At 35.5% G+C, this 20,369-nt stretch overlaps 1 protein-coding gene and 1 long non-coding RNA gene across 5 annotated transcripts in view; one reads left to right on the top strand and one right to left on the bottom strand.

Moving 5' to 3' along the window:
• The window catches only part of LOC145672865 (uncharacterized), a 285,955-nt gene that overhangs the window by 41,603 nt on the left and 223,983 nt on the right, over positions 1-20,369 (bottom strand). The gene's annotated exons all lie outside the window — the stretch shown is intronic.
• The window catches only part of spg (dedicator of cytokinesis spg), a 499,880-nt gene that overhangs the window by 437,819 nt on the left and 41,692 nt on the right, over positions 1-20,369 (top strand). For 2 of the 4 annotated variants that reach the window (XM_081742031.1, XM_081742030.1), the window contains exons 26-32: positions 670-687; positions 3,105-3,267; positions 4,892-5,134; positions 7,581-7,775; positions 11,382-11,523; positions 13,457-13,626; positions 16,238-16,453. In XM_081742031.1, coding sequence (XP_081598157.1) covers positions 670-687; positions 3,105-3,267; positions 4,892-5,134; positions 7,581-7,775; positions 11,382-11,523; positions 13,457-13,626; positions 16,238-16,453 — 1,147 coding nt within the window. The remainder of the gene's footprint in view (positions 1-669; positions 688-3,104; positions 3,268-4,891; positions 5,135-7,580; positions 7,776-11,381; positions 11,524-13,456; positions 13,627-16,237; positions 16,454-20,369) is intronic. The other 2 variants (XM_081742033.1, XM_081742032.1) reach the window with 1 other exon arrangement.

Below are 20,369 nucleotides of genomic sequence, written 5' to 3'. Positions count from 1 at the left end.
TAAAGGGGAAAAGGTGATATAGTCATTTTATGACTGAAGTCATTGCCCGATTAAGTAGATAAATAAATATAAATAAAGCAAAAGTAGAAAAATACCATATGCTCCGAAGCAGAAGGTACACTCTAATGACTAGGATAAAACAGAGGGTATACGGCGTGTACCGTCGTGTACCCTCGACTACAGAAGCGGAAATTTACATTTATTCATTATTTTATTTTTATCACTTACTTTATAGTTGTACACAGTTTCTTTCAGAATTATTGCAGTCTTTGCTTAAATTTTGAGAATATCCCTATTCTGAACTACACAATTGGGAGACCCTTTTATGTATTTTTGTAATCATTTCATTACTGTTTTAAACTATTCTCTTTTGCGTTCAGACAAGGGTACATTTTATTTACAAGAAAGATGAATATTGCGTTATATTGTACTATGACTGTACAATCTGCTCAAATAAAGAGCACGTTTCTAGATTTTAGGTTCTTTGAAGGAATATGTACTCAATCCTAAATGATTTCTATCAAATATAATGTTATCAATTTCTGTTTGTAAGAGAAATTGAAGATACACATTGTACCGTATATTGAATCACATAACAGTATATTTTTAAAAGTTGTTCAAACATAAATGTATAGAAACACTAATTGAAATACCTTTTTATGCTGTCAGGGAGCATCTAAGTGCTGTGTAAGTTACTCTAAAACATAATAATTATTTTTGCATGGCCCCCTGTAAAGTACTTAATGATCATGTTATGTCTTTTTCCCAGTATAATTTGTCATATGTAATGGAAGCAGTTGAAAAAAAAAAAAGAACTATTTTCAAGAAATGGAAGAAAGCATGCAACGAGTTTAATTCTGGATGTGCATGCCTAATTATTATTATTATTTCTTTATTTTTATGGCTGGCACTGATTCAATTGAGTAGAAATATAGGCCTATGTGTGGTTTCTATTTGGTAACATTGCATGTAGTTTGTATTTTGTGTTCTGTTTTCTTGTGTGTTTTACATTTACTGTTGTAAATTTTTATCTTTATGTCTATGAAATTACAAGAACTATACTTAGTGTCCATAAGTTACTGTGAACTAGAAATGTACCTTCAATGTAAGCAATGTATGACCTGTAAGGCAAATCGCATATGTATAAAACATCTTTGGTATACTAACGTCCAGAAGTGTACGTAGACATGTTTGCACGTCTGACGAGTCCGGTTTTAACATCTTTTATACAAAGCATTTCAAAATGATGTTACTTTCAGTACACCAGAACTTTCACTTCCTGTATTTTCTTACTGATTCTACATCTGCATGTCGTGAAGTAAGAGTGTGCTTTGATTGAACTTTGTGAATTAAGAGGAGTCCTCTGTGAAATAATCCTATTGGTAGCAGAAGCACGGTAACTTAGTGGTTGAGAGATCTCCTCTGGTATACGAGGCGTTCCTGGTTCGGTCCCAGAACATGTGAGCTTTTACTGAACAAAATCGTGTCCGTGATTTTTTCGGAGTTCTTGCGTTTCTTCCCACATTCTAATTCCACAAATTCTTTCGTAATCATTCACTTTCATTTATCTTCGTCTTCTTTAGCATAAAGAGCTTAACCAAGGGACGTTAAACTCAAGATTTTGTTTCATTTTCTAAAATCATCATCTTCTGTAATTTTCAAAATAACAAGAATACAATTTCAAAATTTCAACCTTATAGTACTTCAGAACAAAGTAGTTGTTGCCTCAGCGATGTTATTTATCACTCCTCAGTTTGACCACTCGTTGTATGTCAAATTACATTGAGATGAACATAATTTCAAAGCCATTGACTATTTTATTTCACCATAGTTTCTAAGAACGTCGTTTATTCAGAAATTCTTCATTTTGTTTGTCTCCGTGTTTCTCCATGGAATTGGCATTTCCGTCTTTAATTCTTTTCCTTCACTTTCTTCTATCCTGAACGTCCTTTATATTTCATCCCTCTCTCTCAAATTACCTCGTATCTTGTACTTCCATCTCATTTTGGCTCTTTCCCTCTTCCTTTTTATTCTTAAAACATTTTCCTCAAGGTTCCCACCTTAAAATACCTCTTATATAATCGTTCCTTATTCTATCTTTCTTCGTCAAACCATACATTCATCTCTGCCACTTCCATCTTCTTTTTCTGGGTGCTTGTGATTCCTCAAGTTTCAAGAAGTGTCCTCTGGTGGAATGAAGAGCATCTACGTGGTCATGTGATTTTTGTCTGCCCACAGTAGTTGACAGCTATCGTTTGACTAAGCAAACGTATTTACCGCCTCTACCGCCTGTTTGCTGCGAAATAACGGAAGGACGTGAGGAGGTTTTTTTTTTCTTTTTTTTTTTTTTAAATCAATTTTTGCCAAGTTACTTGATGACACCACAGTAAAAACACTCATTAACCGTAAATTAAACAAAAGACGCAGAGCATGCTCAGCAAGGTGGAAATATATGTTGACTGCTATATTTCACTTCCATTAGGTGATTCATCACGATTATGCAGCACAAGGCCAAATGTTACTACACAGTACTAGCTATAGGCCCTGTTGTTTAGCCAAAAAAAAAAAAAAAAAAAAAAAGTATCTGTAGAACAACGGAATTTTGGAATCTGTATCACGACCATTCATCTATGTACTTTTTGTATCTGATTCAGATTTTCTTGGCGAAACTTTCATTTTGAAATTGTTCCCTTCTCGCCACATTACACACTCTTCCTGATACCTCCTGAATTTTGGCTGTTCCCGAAGATGCAATGCTACCTGAAGGATCCTCATTTTAGTGGCGAGAAGGCATTGTGTGAAATACAACAGCTCAGCTATACTCTATTCCACAAATGCTTCCATCAACGGAGATGTCATTGAAAGTAATGACAGCCTTTAAAGGGGGTTAGGGTTGCAATCACCCAGATGAGAAATTACATTTTTCTGGCGAAATGTTGGGTACTCTTTAAATAAACCACATACTAGGTCGCCATGATCTCCATATTTTAATATTACTCTTCCGATTTTTGAGAGCGGGACAGTTTGATTTTGTACTTTCTCCTTTTTTTGTGAAAATTCCATACTATATTTTTATTGTAACCATTGTTTGTGTAATTTTGTAGGCTCTTGGACCGCGTGCAGTCGGAGGATCCTGCCTGGAAGGACAGTGGAGCAGCATTCATAAGCTCTGTGACACGGCTATTAGAGAGATTGCTTGACTACAGAAGCGTCATCCAGGGGGATGAGAACAGGGACAAACGAATGTCATGCACAGTTAATCTTCTGGTAAATTATTTATCATTTTACGAGTTTCAAATTATAACTTGTACTTTTTTATTACGAGTATCTTTTTTCCAGTGACCAAAGAAACTTTTTGGAAGTAAGTGTAAATCTACGGAATCTACCGTGCGAATAATCTACGGAAATTGCATTTAACATAATAATAGGTATTGTTTGAGGTGTATAAGAGTAATGAAAATTGAGTGCTTTAGTTTTCTTTACATTTATCATCAACTGGTTTGAGATGGCCATTTTTCAAACGATTGACAGTGTATTTCAAATTACTTTTATTGTCTCCTGTTACTAAGACATTCACATCATCAATATATAGCACAATATGTTAAAGATATATAAATTGGACAAGATCGTTTATGTATAGTTAAGAAAAAAGAAAAAAAGAAAGAAAGGCCCAAGAAATGAGCCTTGAGGAATACCATTGGAGATGGTAGTAGTTTTGGAGAAAAATGCGACTTCCATATTGTTAATTGTTTTACGTATTTGAGCTACATGTTTTCTGTTTGTCAGGTACGAGGAAAACCATTTATGCACTGTACCTCTAATACCACACTTCTGGAGTTCTTCCAATAGAAGAGAATTTTGTACAATATCAAAAGCTATAGAAAAATCGACAAATAAATCTACTTGTATTATTCTTTCTTTTCAAGAATATTAGAAATCTCCGTACTAAAGTTAAACAGTGTCGATTGATATGTCTTTTGAAAACAATGTTGACAAATCGAGATCAGATTATGATAGGATATAAAATTTTTCAAGCACGATAACATTATTGAGTCAAAGATCTTCGAGAAAAGAGATAGAACATAATAAATGTGTAGTTTTGTACATCATGAATATTTCCTTTTCTGTACGAAGGTATAACTTTCATTATCTTATCTATCAGGAAATACTGTATGTCTAATTCAAATGATAGGGGTCTAAAAAAATATATTCACTGTTTGCTGGTTCATATCTAGTGACAAATTTGACTTGATGTGACAATTTTTGGCGGTGAGAGAGGATTATGGTATGTGTTTGAAATGACCTCCGGCAGCTTAGAAGAAAGTTAGAAGATAAGTGAGATTTGATCTCAGTGATATATATCAATATTCCATATCAGAATAGAGTGGCAGAGAATAGGAGCCTTGGCGGGCTATAGTTTAGGCGGCAACAAATGTTTGGGTGTCTTAGACAACGGAGTTAGTTAGTCATCGAAAGAGCGTAAGTTATTTATTTTGTTCTTGCTTCGTAGTCTAAAGACCCTGGGTTAAAATCCGGTTTCTGACAAATGCCGTAAGTGTACCTATAAATATAAGCCGTGGCACACCTCCTTTTAGGAATGCGCACGAGACAAGATTTGTGGCTGTCTCGTCTCGAAAATGTGCTGTAAAAGTGATGTCTCTACTCGAAAAATGTATATTCTATTGGAAGAGCCGTGTCTCGACTCGAACTTTGTCAGGAAAATCCTGTCTCGACTCGTCTCGTGCGCATCCCTACCTCCTTTCTCGTTGTTGGTGTATGTCATTGATTCTGGTTGCAAATTGATCTTGTATATTGTTATTCGGAATTTACTAAATAAACTGTAATGATGCGGTGAAGCCATATTTCCATTTCTCATATTTGTTCGTTGCAGAATTTCTACAAGAATGAGATCAACCGTAAAGAGATGTATTTAAGATATATCTACAAACTGCACGATCTTCATTTACCAGCTGAGAACTATACCGAAGCTGGCTTCACATTGAAGTTACACGCTGACCAACTAATGTGGAGCAACAAACTGTTACCCGCAGATCCTCACTATCCAGGGCAACCCGAGTGGCAGCGAAAGGAACAACTTTATAATCTTATCATTCACTATTTTGACAGAGGAAAGGTAAGTTTTTTTTTTTGTTTCAATTAGTATTTTAAATGAAAAACACAACTGTCAAATTCACATTCGTTCATTCCGACTTTTGCTCTCTGTAATCGTAGTCATAAATGGTAAAATTTTATTAAGAGACCCCATCACGGCGAAATTAAAATACCGTTAATTTGACAGTAATTATGTGATATCTTCAAATAGATAAAAGATAATCGAAAAGTGGAACAAGAGATAGCTAGACAGTATTTTACATGAGATACCGTTATCGCGACTCACTTTCTGCTTTCAATTTCCAGCCATTTACAAAATCGGCATTTATTTTCGCGTTTCTAAATGGCTGCAAACGGAAAATTACTAGGTGACTCGTGATAACGGTATCTCATTCAAAATAATATTGTCTAGGGCGATCTTGTTCCACATTTCGATTATCTTTCATCTATTTGAAAATATCATTTAATTAGGACTCTTAAAGTTGGCTCACCGATCTTGCCTCCTTGTTTTTTCTTTCTTTCTACATATTTTTGAGAGTATTGCTCAAAGCAAAGGATAATCCTAAAATTTTTCTTCGTAGATATTTGGTACTTAGAAAATAATTAGCTATTACTTATCTAAGTCTGTGTTGTCGATATATTCTCAATTGTCAAAGATTAAGTTTTCAAATTACTTATGACACTACAGGCTTAGACAACGAAGACCATCTGAAAATGATTTGACTAGTTTACTGGGTAATACTTGGCTTTTTTTTTTTTTTTTTTTTTTTTTTTTTTTCCTATGGAAACTGGACATAGCAGTTCGAATGATATTCATTGATTTCTGCAAAATCTTGCAACACTGAGTTTGGGACTGGTGATCACTTGGCGACCTGAGGAGTTGACGTCACAAATACGTTGATATCTTATAATCCTACCTAAAACAGGTTTTTGGATTGAACGTCGGGAAAATTACTTCAAGCTACAATTATATGTGGGATAAAAGAAAAAAGAACCATTCTCTCATGAATGTTTCTTTCACGTTTCTCGATCTTCAGCTTCCTCTTTTAACTCATAATATTTTCTTCTATTTTTGAAATCATTGGTCAGTTTTTCAAATCATTCTTCCTACTCCTCGCTTTTCTTCCACTCTTCCTTTCTGTGGAGGTATGAAGAAGACAATTTCTTCGCAAAATATGTCCAATTCAATTAGCCTTCCTACGAAAGATGCTGGTCAATAGCGTCCTCTTCTCTTCTATCCGTTTTAAAACATCTTCGTTTGATACTCTCTCTGCCAATTTTATCTTCTCCATCTTCCTACAACATCAGATTACGAAACACTCTAAATATTTCTTCTCTAACTTCCGTGATGTCCAAACCTCTGAGCCATACGATCCAGTACTCCATATACTCCGCATACTTCCGTAATGTCCAATACTCGTATGGCACGTGACCAGCTTCTGAATGCCTCTTTGACTATGACAATTTTTGACCTGATGTATTCGGTTGTTCTATTGCGACGTGTAAGGGCGCGTTTCGACAGGATATTCTCATGACTTTTTTATTTTTGGGTGTTGATTTCCATTCCATTTAGTTTCTCAGTGTCAACAATTTTGTCCATCATCTCCTACCGTCCTTTTTCAGTTCTAGCTATAATAACCATGTCGTTTGCATATCTGACCTTGTTAATGTTCTGCCCTCCAATCTCGAAATCTTCAATTCTCGAAATTGAAATAAAAAGGTAGTAAGTAAACAGTGTATAAACACTGTATATTTGATATAAGAAGAGCATAATTCAGGCCCGTAGCCAGCCTGATTTATTAGGAAGGAAGGGGACAGAAATTAAGATTTGGGGGGAGGGGCAGTGACTAAGATATCAAAGAACACCATACAAGTTGTGCATTTATTTATTATGTACAGAATCTGTATTTATTTTTGAATTATCGAAACCGTACATTTTTGCTTCATTTTTATGTGCTTAATACAACCTCTTTGTGAGGCACTTTGTTTATATTAACAATTAAAATTGAAGTATTTGTTTTTTAAAACATTAGAACAAAATTATATTACAGCAATTTTAGATTATATCAATACAAAATAGAAGTATATGTTTTATTCGACGTTTGCACTCAATTTTCTACCTTCCACAATAAGCTTTGTGGAAAAAACATATCAGAAGACTATACTGGTGCCTGTGATTACTATAGGAAAAGATGGACATATATGTGTTTACATTATACCTAGAAAACTGGTACTATATTTACCGTAAATACACGTTATCTTGTTTTTTAAAAAGAGCTATTTATGTTTGCAGATTTCGCTGTTTTGTTTGTAGTTATGTACGCTCTAAATTTCTTCTGAAACAACCTTGTTATATTAATAATAAAGTAGGACAGTTTATATAAATCAATCAAGTGTGATATTCATAACTTTTAAGTTTGTAATTTTTGAAAGAAGATCGTTCATTGCATTAATTATTTTATTTGCAGTGTTGGGAGAAAGGAATTCCTTTGTGCAAAGAGTTAGGTGATCTCTATGAGAAGAAGTTATTTGATTACGCTAAGTTAAGTAACATCCTAAGGACGCAGGCCAAATTTTTTGACAACATTCTAACGCAATTGAGACCAGAGCCTGAGTATTTCAGAGTTGGATTTTATGGACTAAGCTTTCCACTGTTTGTAAGGGTAAGTACATGGAAATTATAATTGGTAATCACGCGCAAGGAGTACGTAAGTGCTATTCTGTGCTCGAGCATAGGACGGCAGAATTTAGGGGGCGGAAAAATTTCGGATCTTTTTAAAGATTCACAATAAAGTAATATTTAAAACTAGCAAGCCGTAGAGTTCCACACAAACGCGAGAAAATATGTCAATGTGTTTAATTCGCTCTAATTACAGTAGTTACTAATTAGCTAGCTTATCTTATTATTTTTAAGAAGTCATCCTCTCCCATCCCCACCCAGTGGGATGAGGATGAACTTGAGGATCATGAAAACTGATACCATTAAACTCAGCGACCTCGAAAACTATGAATTCAACACTAATATCTGTCGTTTTTGATTACTTTTAAAATCTCGCCCCTTCCCTGGGGAGTGGAGTACGACCTTGAACTTGAATTGGATTAAGAATGTCACTCTACATCTCAGCGACCCCAAAAACTATGAATTCAACTCTAATATTGGTCACAAGGATTTTGCAACCCCGTCTCTCTGCTCAGATGTGACCTAGAGACCTGCAACAGGCCATTTGGATCATTTCTCTGAGAGCTTTGAAACATATTAAAATTGCATGTTTCTCCTATGGTTCTCGAGTTGAAAAGCGCTACAGACTGACAGCTTATTGTATTATTAATATAGATGCTATTAAACCATTACTGACGGGAATAATGTAAACAATTATTTTTCTTATCAGTTATCAGTGATACTGATGCGGGGGGCGACGGCAAATTACTTAGAGCACAGGGGCGCACAATCTATAAATACGAACCTGAGTGCATATTATGCTGAGTTAAAATGTAGTAACCTTTCTGCGTACGAACGCCGTGGCTGCACTTTTTGTGAGATCAGGAACGTCAAGCAGTGTCCAGTCTAATCAGAAGCGTAGAAAATACACACATGTTGCATCAATATTTATGAAAGTTGTGTGAAACGTAATATCTTTTATATCGGAGTGAAGATGGGAGATACATTTACCCTTTTATTCTTGACATGGTTTCAAATCCAAACAGTAGGAATACTTCATAATCGAACTAGTTTGGTGAAAGTTACTGGGGAAATTTAGCAAAAACAAGACATCAACTGAGGTTATTTTTTAAAAATCGCTTTTTAGAAATAAGGGAACGCCTATCTTTTGGGTGGGTGGGTGGGGGTGGCCTACTTTTTACTCCCTTATCCTTGCCAGATTTCATCCAAAAGCAATAGAGGTGATCCGGAGATCTAAAAGAAATTGTACACTATATTGTATCAAATTTGAATAATTTGCGTAGGTTATTTTGATTGTGTCCTTTACTTCGTTATTTCTGATGGTTTCAACTCGAAAGAATAGTCCCATATCCAAAGGTCGGTTGAAGCCTTATAGATCCAAAACTATGTAAGTTTGTGCTTGAGTCTTCTCGAAATTCATTCATTTCTTTCCACATTCTCATTCCACACATTCTTTCCTAAGCATTCACTTACATTAATCATCTATCTCCGTTAGCCTTAATGACATAACTGCGGGACGACAAAATAAACATTTCATTTTTGAAATTAGGGTATAGCTTATTTTGATCAAGAAACTCAGGAAGAACGGCGATTAGACTAGTAATGTGCTGACCATACATCTCCCAATTTCAAATAACAAACTGGTTGACTGAAGCGCTTCGGGACTTAGTCCAAAGGAGTTAGATTTTAGTTTATTATTCACAATGATACTTTTCTAGTTCCATCGTTTTGAGTTCGTCGTCAAAGAAAGAAGTGTGAGCTGTTGTGTGGCATGAATTGGCTCACGAACCTCGCCTTCTGACATTGGGATTTTTCTTTTGGACGATAATGTGAGATCACACTTACAAGCGGCAACGCACAACCGCCTTGCCACCTCTGGTTTTGGGAGCAGCGTCTTGTCCATTTACCGTACTATCCCGATATTTCGCCCAGAGACTTTCATCCCTGTACGGCACTGAGAAATGCTCTCACCGGAAGGCACTTTCAAATCAATGACAAAGTGAAGACATCCATGAAGCATAAAGGTAACCAAGAAAGTTCTGTCGCTTTTTGTGGAGGTCTGTGTTCCATTGGTCCTCACTCCGTGAGTTGAATGCGAATGGGGAAGGTCAGTTGTTGGTGTGGGTATTTTCAGCATACTACCTGGTTGTGACAGTTCAGTTACACCGTGAACTTACGTAAGAACAGAGTGAACATGGGACCTCCATAGAGCGTCATAAGGGCGGGTATGCTGTACGAGTTCAACCTAGGGTCAAATGCCGCTGCAGCGAGGCGAAGATATGCCAGGTCGGTGAAGATGTCGTGACTACGCGGACAGTGCAGCGGTAGTTTAACAAGTTTAAGGACGGTGACGAAACACTCGAAGACGTGCCACGTGCCGGAAGACCAACACATGTACAAAATGATGATCTTCAGGCAGCAATTGAGGCGAACAGTGGCCAGACATATAAGGAATTGGGACTACAATTCAGTGTGAGTGGAGAAGCCATTCGACAGCACCTCCATCAACTTGGGAAGCACTACAAGTTGGGTCGTTGGGTTCCGCATGAGTTGACTCAGGACCAGAAGGCAATGCGACCAGAAACCTGTGTTTCTTTGCTATCTCGTCTGAGGAAGGAGCCATTTCTGGACAGGGTGTTGATAAGTAATGAGAAGTGAGTCCTGTACGAAGCTCCAATGCGCCGTCATCATTGGTTAGCATCCCATAAACCGCTTCCAAAACAGCCGAAACCACCACTGCATCAGAAGAAGGTCCTCCTGTGTGTTTGGTGGACTGCTCGCGGCATCGTGCATCGGGAACTGCTACCAGCTAGTCAGAGCATCAATGCAGCTGTGTACTGTCAGCAGTTGAGTCGTATTCAAGAAAAACTCTAAACTCTGGAGCAAGCACTTCTGAATCGCAAAGTGGTCCTCCTGTTACACGACAACGCTAAGCCCCACGTGGCTAGGATGACCCGAAACATCATTGTACGCCTTGGATGGGAAACATTTGCATCGGCCATACTCCCCGGACATTGCACCGTCCGATTATCACCTGTTCCATTCTTTGGACAGTCACCTTAGTGGACACCAGTTCAAATCCCTAATAGAGGTACAAGCTGCACATAAAACCTTCACTTCACGGCCCACCAAGTTATACCGCGATGGAATCCATGGCCTTCCAGAATGTTGGCAGAAGGTTGTCGATGCTAATGCTGATATTTTTGATCTTCCAGGCATGTCTTAGGTGACATATGGATGTTCGAAGTTGGTGGGTGAAAAAGCGACAGAACTTCCTTGGTTATCTTTGTAGTTTTCCGGATGCAAGACACAATTTTTTTCCGACAGAAAGACCTTGCAGAGCAGTATGAGAAACACGCCAACGTTCTTGTTTCTTACGTATAGTAATCCATGTTCTTTATTTTCACAGTATATTATTTGTCTTTCAGAAACACTTCCGTTCATAGCCGCCGAGAGAAACTTATTTTCTGACTTCCCTTATAATAACACGAAACTGAAATTCAAAAGGAAAAATAGTAGTTATAAGGTGAAGTATTAATAATTATAGTGCTACTTAATTTTAATGTATTTATTCTTGTCTTTTTCGCAGAATAAACTTTTTGTGTACCGAGGATTGGAGTATGAACGTATTGGAGCATTTACCCAGCGATTACAAACAGAGTTTCCATCTGCTCAGATTCTAATGAAGAATACTCCTCCAGATGACAGTATAATATTCTCCGAGGGCCAGTGTATCCTTTACAAATCTTTGTGCTAAGGATTCTATCTACATGTTAAAATGCTAGCTTTATATGTTTGTGGTCAAGAAAAATGTATATGTTTGTGGCCAATCCTTTCGACAGTGAGTTCTTGGGAACCATAGGCTCTAGAAAGGTGCCGTTTAATATATATATACAAAATGGCCGTTATTTCTTTACTACATTTTTGTTGGGACACAAAAAAATTTTAAAAAGTAAAGCATCATATCCTACGATTTATACATTCCAACGCCACACATTTATATACGGGGTTAGTATATCTCTCCGGCGATTGTTTCATGACCAAATGATAATGAAAAACGAAGGATAATCATTTCTTCAGTCTAAGATGAATCTTTATTGGTTGGAGTGTTTTGTCCAATGATCACCATATGTCACTGATATTATAATTAATTGTGTATGTAATGTATTTGCTTATTACATACTGCATGCAAGAAGAAAGAAAACACTGATCATACATGAATTAAAAACTCCAACCGGAAGTACGCTCAAATTTGCAAACTGTGCGAGATATTGAAAAAGTAATCGAAAAAAATCTTTCCTTTATGATACCCCTTGCTGATTTTTATCAACTTCCTTCATTTTTGTCTGTAAAGGAAGATGTACAGATATTGTGAGGAATAACAAAGAGATTCATGATCACATGTGAATGATGCGCTATGTAGAGAGCGCAAGTTCAGCTAGAACTTTACAAAGAAAGACAGCAGCTGAGATTATATTGTCCGTTTTACAAAATAGTAAAGATAAATTATTGTAATGGTTTGTAGAAGATTTGAAATGTAGGTGTTACATTTCATTCATGATGCTATTGTGCGAACCTTATAGGATTAAGAAGTAGTGAGCTTCGGTTAAGAAAGCTGGGAGCCATTTGTCCACTGCATGTACTAAACACCACCCAGCTGAACATGTGCAATTTGGAAGACCGTTAATCAATCGTGGACTATAGCGTAATTTTTTGCATTTTTATTTCTTTATTGTTTCTTTATATTACTTGTAAACATTTATAAATTTGTAGGCTATGTAAAATTTCGAGTGTTATTTCTTCTAATCATAGACTGAAAATCATTATGTGAAAAAATGCTAATAAACAAGGAACTATTTTAATTTCAAAACCATAGAGAATTATATTCAGGTTTTATTGCAAGAGGGGAGAAATATAAGATTTAAAGTTTATTGAAAATATAAAGTAAAAATTTGAAAGGTCAGACGCCCGATTAGCATTGTTGTGAACTTTCTTTTTATCTATGCCTTGAAGATGATCTTTGGTGACGTAACTCGTAGGATATTTCGTTACTGCTAGCGTGTCTTCTACTCAAGCGATACTTTTTATGTTGATTTTGATGCTGATGCTATTTAATTAAAATGAAAAAAAGCCAACTCCTAGGTCTAACCTTTTCCATAAAATGACGGAAGCCAAGCAGTGTTGGGTCTGGCCAATACTTAGATGTGACCACACAGGAAATCGAGGTAGTGTTTAGAGCACGATGTGCTCTCAATAACAATGAGGACTTTTTTAGTTGTAGCGGACTCCACTCACTGATGAAACTAGTGATGTGTTGACCACATCCCCAGTTCCAAATCGCCAGCTGGTCAGCGTTAACCTTCGGAGCTTCGGACAACGGGTCCAATAATAGAATTGTTAATCTATTTTCTAAAAGAAGGAACCGAGGAATTTTAAATCATTCTAGAAGTAGATACAATGTTGTTTCTCAGAGACATGACAAAATATGAAGAACAAATTAAATTAAAAATAAATGCAATATATAAGTATAATATTGCTAATAAAATTCCAACTGGCCAAAGCAGCATATATATTTCCAAAGCTGCAACGAATAATTTACAAGTATAAGTATATAATAATTTTCTGTAGTTTAGTTTTCATAGAATTTTCTTTAACGCTGCTTAGATATCCAAATCTGTAACGTGAAACCAATTCCAGAAGAGAACATACTCTTTCGTGAGGATGTGGATATTCCAGAGAAGATCTCCAGTTTTTATCATGTGAACGATGTCCGCAAGTTCCAGTTCGATAGGCCTGTACACAAAGGGGTCGTCGATAAAGAAAATGAATTCAAGGTAAGGAATCACTCTTACCCCTGTAATAGAATACATTATTATTCATCACAATTCAGTGACACAGGAAGAATCATAACTCTGCTCATCATTACCCTAACTAAGTATTCTACTATTATTATTATAGGTCAATAGGAAAGGAAATAGAAATATTCCATACGTTTCCGCCCTTCCGTATCCTGGGCCAGACTTTTTATTTCTGTACAGCTTTTCTTCTCTATATCTTGCATTATTTGGTTCATATATTTCAATCACAACCTTCCTCTACACATTCTGTAATTTTTGTTGTTTCTTAGTGTTGTGATTTCGTCCATTTTTCCTATCCCTCGTCCCTGTCCACCCTTAGAAAGAAAGAAAAAAAAAAAAACCTGTAATTTTCTTCTGTAATTTTCTCCAGAGCTACTAATCCTTTTTTGTGATTTCTCCATGTCTTCGATCATCCTATCTCGTCTTTTCGAAATATTCTTCAATAAATTCTGTTTTTCTCCTATCATTTCTAATACTCCTTGTACTTTTTGTTATTATTATTATTATTATTATTATTATTATTATTATTATTATTATTATTAGTAGTAGTAGTAGTAGTAGTAGTAGTAGTAGTAGTAGTAGTAGTAGTAGTAGTAGTATTTGTTTCATTTTGTTTCATTAAGTAAAATACACATTTAAAATGACTTAATAGGATACATATGAATTAATTCAAAATAAATACTCATCAAAGAACAACTTAACACATATGTTTCAACGACTAGTTGTCACCGTACTCAGTGCGCTTTCCGTAAGAAATTTTGCTTTTTGTGGAACTGCGTATTCTGATCGGTTTCCTTCCCGTCTCCATGGTGGAATTAATGGTAATGGATCTTGAATTACTGCCTTTAAATTTCTTCGTTCTTTCTTTTTTTTTTTTTAAGCCTGTAAATAGTATTTCTGTGCCATTCTAACTGTTAACCGACAGCATAATACCAAGACCCATTACATAATAATTCAAGATTCATTAACACTAAAGGATTATTCGAAAAGCTCGCCAGTTTCGGATCATCTGGCAGATTTTTGTTTCTCGGCTGCCGACATTGTTTTGTATTGTTGCTCTACCCACAAACATTCTGATTGCCGCCTTAGTCTAAATTTCTCGCATTTCTTCAGTCTGTGTCTAGCCATGGAGCAGTTTACTATATCGCAGCGTTGTGAAAACCTTTTATCAGAATGGATCACCTCATTTCGCGTAATGCTGCCCAGCAATGGCCCCCGAGGTCATGCAACTTAACTCTTTGTGATTTTTTCTTTGGGGTACTCCTAAATCATTGGTGTATGTCAATAAAGCCCGTCCCATCCGTGAATTAAAGGAGGAAATTCGAAGAGTGGTCGGTAAAATCCAAGTGGAAACTTGTCAGGTGGTCATAGCGAATTTCACAAACAGGCTTATTGCATGCCGGCGCAGAGAGGAGGTCATATGTCTGACGTCATTCATCATACATGAAATCGGAATGTATGATGAACATGTTTATGAATTTTGTTAGTGTGTTTTGAAAAAATAAAGTTCATAATTAGATGTAACAAAACCGGCGCGCTTTTTGAATAACCCTATATTTGTGTAATGGATGGAATCGATCACAATGTGTAGTTCTAGAAGCACTGAGATTTCTTAAGAAATGCGTATTAAGTATGAAGACAATTGGTCGTTGAAACGTATGCATTGAATTGTGATATCAGTGTTTGGGTGAGTAATTTTTCTGATTAAGATTCACGTTTGTTTGACTTACTTCCGCTTAGTAATACGACTACATAACTTTTTAATAGAGGTGGGTGGGTAGCAAAGATTAAAAAATGTATTGTAATCGATCATATTTTACACTTAACGAGAAATTATTCTTTTTTAATGCTGTTCATCAACTTCAGTTTTCTTCGTCTGTTTCTGTTTCCTTACATCTCACTTATTCGATCCTCAGAAAATAGTTTCTTCTTAAACCTGGCATATACAATGTGGTCTCTGATTGATCCTGTCCATAGTTATTTATATTTGTCTCAAAAAGTTATGTATGTCTCAATGCAACGTAAATTAAGGTGAAATCGCAATTGACTCATTAAATGTTCCTGAGATCGTACCAATCTTATTCGGATAACTGTGGTAATTTTGTGGTCATAGCAGATGCTAAGATATAAATAAATAAAAATGAACTTAATTGGTTATCTTTCCTTTCCCATTTTCCAACGTTTTCTCATTGTTTTCCCCTTTTTATGCATGATGTATCTCATGTTTTATAATTACTCTATTGATATATTTTCCACGCTCTGTTTGAAGAATGTTGTATTGATAATTTTTTGGATCCTTTACACGAACTATTTGAAAAATTTTGTGTCGATAATGTTTTACAGTCTGTTCGAAGGATGTTTTATTTTCGAAAATCTTTTATGCGCTCTGTTTGAAGAGTTTAAAAAATATATTACCCATTCTGTTTGAAGAAGGCTCTGCTTGTGATAATGTTTTAAATTGCATTTAAAGAATATTGTATATGGTGACAGCAGCTGATAACTGCGCCTTTTTCACGATCAATAAATCAACATTTAGTGAATACTTATTTATCAGTAATTCGCTTATAATTACTTTATTTCTTTCCAGAGCCTGTGGATTGAAAGAACAGTGCTTATGACAGCCAGTCCTCTTCCAGGTATTCTTCGTTGGTTTGAAGTAGTAGAGAAGAAGGTGGAAGAGATCCCTCCGGTGCAATATGCCTGTGAAACCATGGAAAATGTCAATCGCGAACTTCGACAGCTCATTTCTCAGTATTCTTCTGACCCCAAGAGGAATATTAATCCACTCAGCATGAGGCTACAGGTACAACCACAAAATACAGTCGTATTATTTTTTCTTGTAAGAATTGCCAATAAGATGACCAGAACTTCAAAATGAGACAGAATGAAAATTGCAAATGATTCTGAAACAATTTTTATGTAAAATGCAATCAGTGGCGTGTTTTGAAGATAATATTGTTCTAATGTCCTCCTTAGTTTCGTGAGTGGAATGGATTCTGAAGGTCCAGTTTTGCACACCTTTTCTACATATATTGCACGGTAGATTCGAAATGGTACATTCATTCAATGTTCCCTTTAAGTTGATCATAGACCCGAAACTTCAGATGACTCCATAGAAAATAATCCAAGGAGTGAAGGGGGAGATTACGTGATGTGGGTGGCCAGGTCACTTCACTAGTTCTTCTTCAAAGTAAGCATTCGAGGAACTTTTCGTTCAGTAAGTCCAGAGTTTGTTATTATTATTACTCTTATTGGTAAACCCTTTACTTAGAGGTAGACTAAATTTACATTTAAAAAAACAAAAATATCATTTTTGGGTGTGATGCGTACACTACAGAACGGATCTACTGCGATTTCAGGGCTGGGTGGCTCAGTGGTAGAGCATTCACCTCTGGTGCATGGGACCCTTGGTTCGATCCCAGCTCGCGCCAAGTTAATTTTGTTCCTCTCATTTTCTTCATTCTACCATTTCCTTCACTTATCATCATCGTCTCCTTTAGCCCAACTGGCATAACCGTGGGATGTAAAACTTAAAGATTTCATTTCATTACTCTTTTGGAATGCGTGGGTTAGCTCCCTCTCTATGGAAACTTCAATGAGATTGATAGACACAATAAGGCAGAAACGATTGTATTGGCGAATAAGATGCACTCGTTTGCAGGCAATTTACATAGACTTATTCAATTCGGTTTAGCTACATTGGAGAAGTTTGTGAAAAGTGTCTGAGAATGACCATATCTTATTTTTACATAGTTTGTTGCATAATTGCTTGTTACAGAAGAGTCTCAATTATATCACAAAAAGACATGATTTATATATTTATGTGTAAAACAGGGATCAGGTGTTATTAGTAGACCAGTTTTTTCTTTTATTCATCAATAACGACCATTTTCTTCAAGTTTTCTGTGTCCATGAGATTGTTTTTGAAGCTAAGTTTCAATACGTCTTCGGCTGGTTTAATAAGAAAAGGAACTCTTAGTCAAAGTGAAGTTTTGTTCCCTGGATAGCATAAATCAGAAATTCAAATGTGTAACATGATGATTTTCATATTTTTGCCTTTCGTTTTAAATTACCCTCACTTCAGCGAACCTGGCTGCCATAAATATTAACTCATGTTAATAAGAGTTACATCGCTCAACTCAGGAGAGTTCAACTTTCTAGCGATACCCATTTTGTGGGGATTAAAAAAAAAAAAAAAAAAGAAAGAAAGAAAAAAGTGGAACTTGAAAAATTTCCGCAGCTCCTCCGTTAGTTCACATACAGAGACTATACGCGAAGGATAGAACGGAACATCTACTTTCAGGATAGTAAGTTTCATAGATGTAAATATTTCAGTGTGGATGGAAAATGATCTTCATTCTGATTTTTTTTTTTTTTTTTTTTTTCAGTGTCTTTCATTTCCATAATAGGTAGACGAACCACAGAAGATAATGCCTTCTGTATAACTAAAAACTCTGTAAAAATTCTAATTTTAGGTCAATTGCTATCAAACGTACCACTCTGAGAGCAGACGTTCTGATCTTTCAGATGATGTATAAGTTTTCTCTATATGTCTAGTAGAAGAGACCACAGAAGGTTGGGCATTTCATATCACATTCTCTATTTGGTTTCTTCATATCATCCACAAATATTACACATGTTAGTAAGACTTACACAGTTGAACTCAGGAGAAACTCACAGAAATAGGAACGGATTGAAATATGAGTTACACGTTTGGACTGGGCATGATGTAGTGAGTGAAGCAGTATAACTAAATCAATTCATCATTATTTGTGCGAGCTATGTCCTGTTGTATGAGATATTGTTTCCAAGCAAATAATATTGATGCTGAGAAAATGTTTCAACAGAATAAAGTAATGAATAAAGTCTGTTAACTTTTCCACAGAACTTCCAATATTCTATGAGAGATGCCTTATTTACATTTTATAAAGTAAGTTTGGCCTATTCTAGCAATGTAAGATTCACCTTAAATGTTGATAAAAGGTAATTTCGATTGTGTATATATTGAATTTTGGGAAATTGGTATTTTTAAAAGCATCACAACATACAAATGCGTTAGATGTATCACCTATTAGTGTGAGAATGCTTTAAACAAGAATGCGAAAATTGAATCTTGCAGGGAGGTTTCTTCTAAAAAGCACTAAGTGAGTTAAATTTAGATCATTTGTGTGCAAGATATGTACAGTTAACATGAGGTAATCCATTAGGTGTGAGTTCTTCAACCTTTATTTCGTCTTTCATACTTAAACATGTACATTCATAATTTATTCCATGTTATTACATTTATTAAGAAGTAGCAGATGCTCTTCTCATGTGCACACAATAAGCCAAAATGATTTAACACAATGAAACATCGTGGTTACAAAAATAGAAACATAGTTTGACTTGCCTACATTGCTCATATAGTAATTTAAATGACTTATCTGTTGAGTGATTAAGATGACGTTTTGACTAAGAAGAATTTCTTCGGAAATGAAACCTAAAACACCAAGGAAAAGATTACTATTAAAGTAAGTTAATGAACCGACATTAGAGCTGCGTTCTCCATTCATGAGACATATGTCAACACCAATTCGCTTACATCATCCCTTGTTTAAAATTGCTAATTATGCTTTAGTCGATTTACCTGCACCTATTAATATCTCATATTGGTGGAACTTTGGGTCCCTCCTTGGCCTATGCTTAATTATTCAAATTGCTACTGGCTTATTCTTACCAATACATTATGTATCAAGAATCGAATTAGCTTTTAATAGAGTAGCTCTCATTTGTCGAGATGTTAATTTCGGGTGGCTCTTACGTACACTACATGCTAATGGTGCATCATTTTTCTTCATTTGTCTTTACTTACATGTCGGCCGAGGAATATATTATGGTTCTTATCTTTACCTTCATACTTGAAGAGTAGGAGTTGCTATTTTACTCTTAGTTATAGCAACAGCTTTCGTAGGATATGTACTCCCCTGATGACAAATATCCCTCTGAGAAGCAACAGTCATCACTAACTTATTATCAGCTATTCCCTACTTAGGAACAATACTAGTTCAATGAATTTGAGAGGGCTTCGCAGTAGACAATGCTACTCTTTGCCTTCCACTTCCTCCTACCTTTGATTGTAGCTGCTATATCTATAGTACATCTTCGTGCGTACTGCTGCGTACTTTCTTTAAAATGAAATAATAAGAGCTATCTATAACTATTGGGAAAGGTAGGCGGCCATTCGTATCGATAAATCAACGCAATATTGATAAATGACACTGTTGAGACCACACAATATATGAAGATCGTGTTACAAAAAAAAAAAAAAAAAAAAAAAGTCATTGTGTGTCCCTGAGGATAACTGTCCGAGTGTTTCACTAGAAATATCGAAGGAAAAATTGATGACGTAAAAGATTACTAGGTGAATGATTTGAAGTATTTATCACAGAATAATCTCCATATGTAGAATGGATGGAACAACCATGACGTACTTCTGGCATCGTTTATTTCCGGTGGTTCCAAAGAAATATACTACACTTGGAACTACATTGGTTAGGTTTTATATTGAGCTATAATGACATCATTTTGACGTTGTCTATTGCTATGTATAGCTAAACGATAATAAAATTCATTATTATTATTATTATTATTATTATTATTATTATTATTATTATTATTATTATTATTATTATTATTATTATTATTATTATTATTATTATTATTATTATAAGCATAACTAA

The sequence above is a fragment of the Thermobia domestica genome, chromosome 16 (assembly GCF_964235325.1).
Source record: "Thermobia domestica chromosome 16, izTheDome1.hap1.1, whole genome shotgun sequence".
NCBI classification, from domain to species: Eukaryota; Metazoa; Arthropoda; class Insecta; order Zygentoma; family Lepismatidae; genus Thermobia; species Thermobia domestica.
This window is presented reverse-complemented; position numbering and strand designations above follow the sequence as displayed.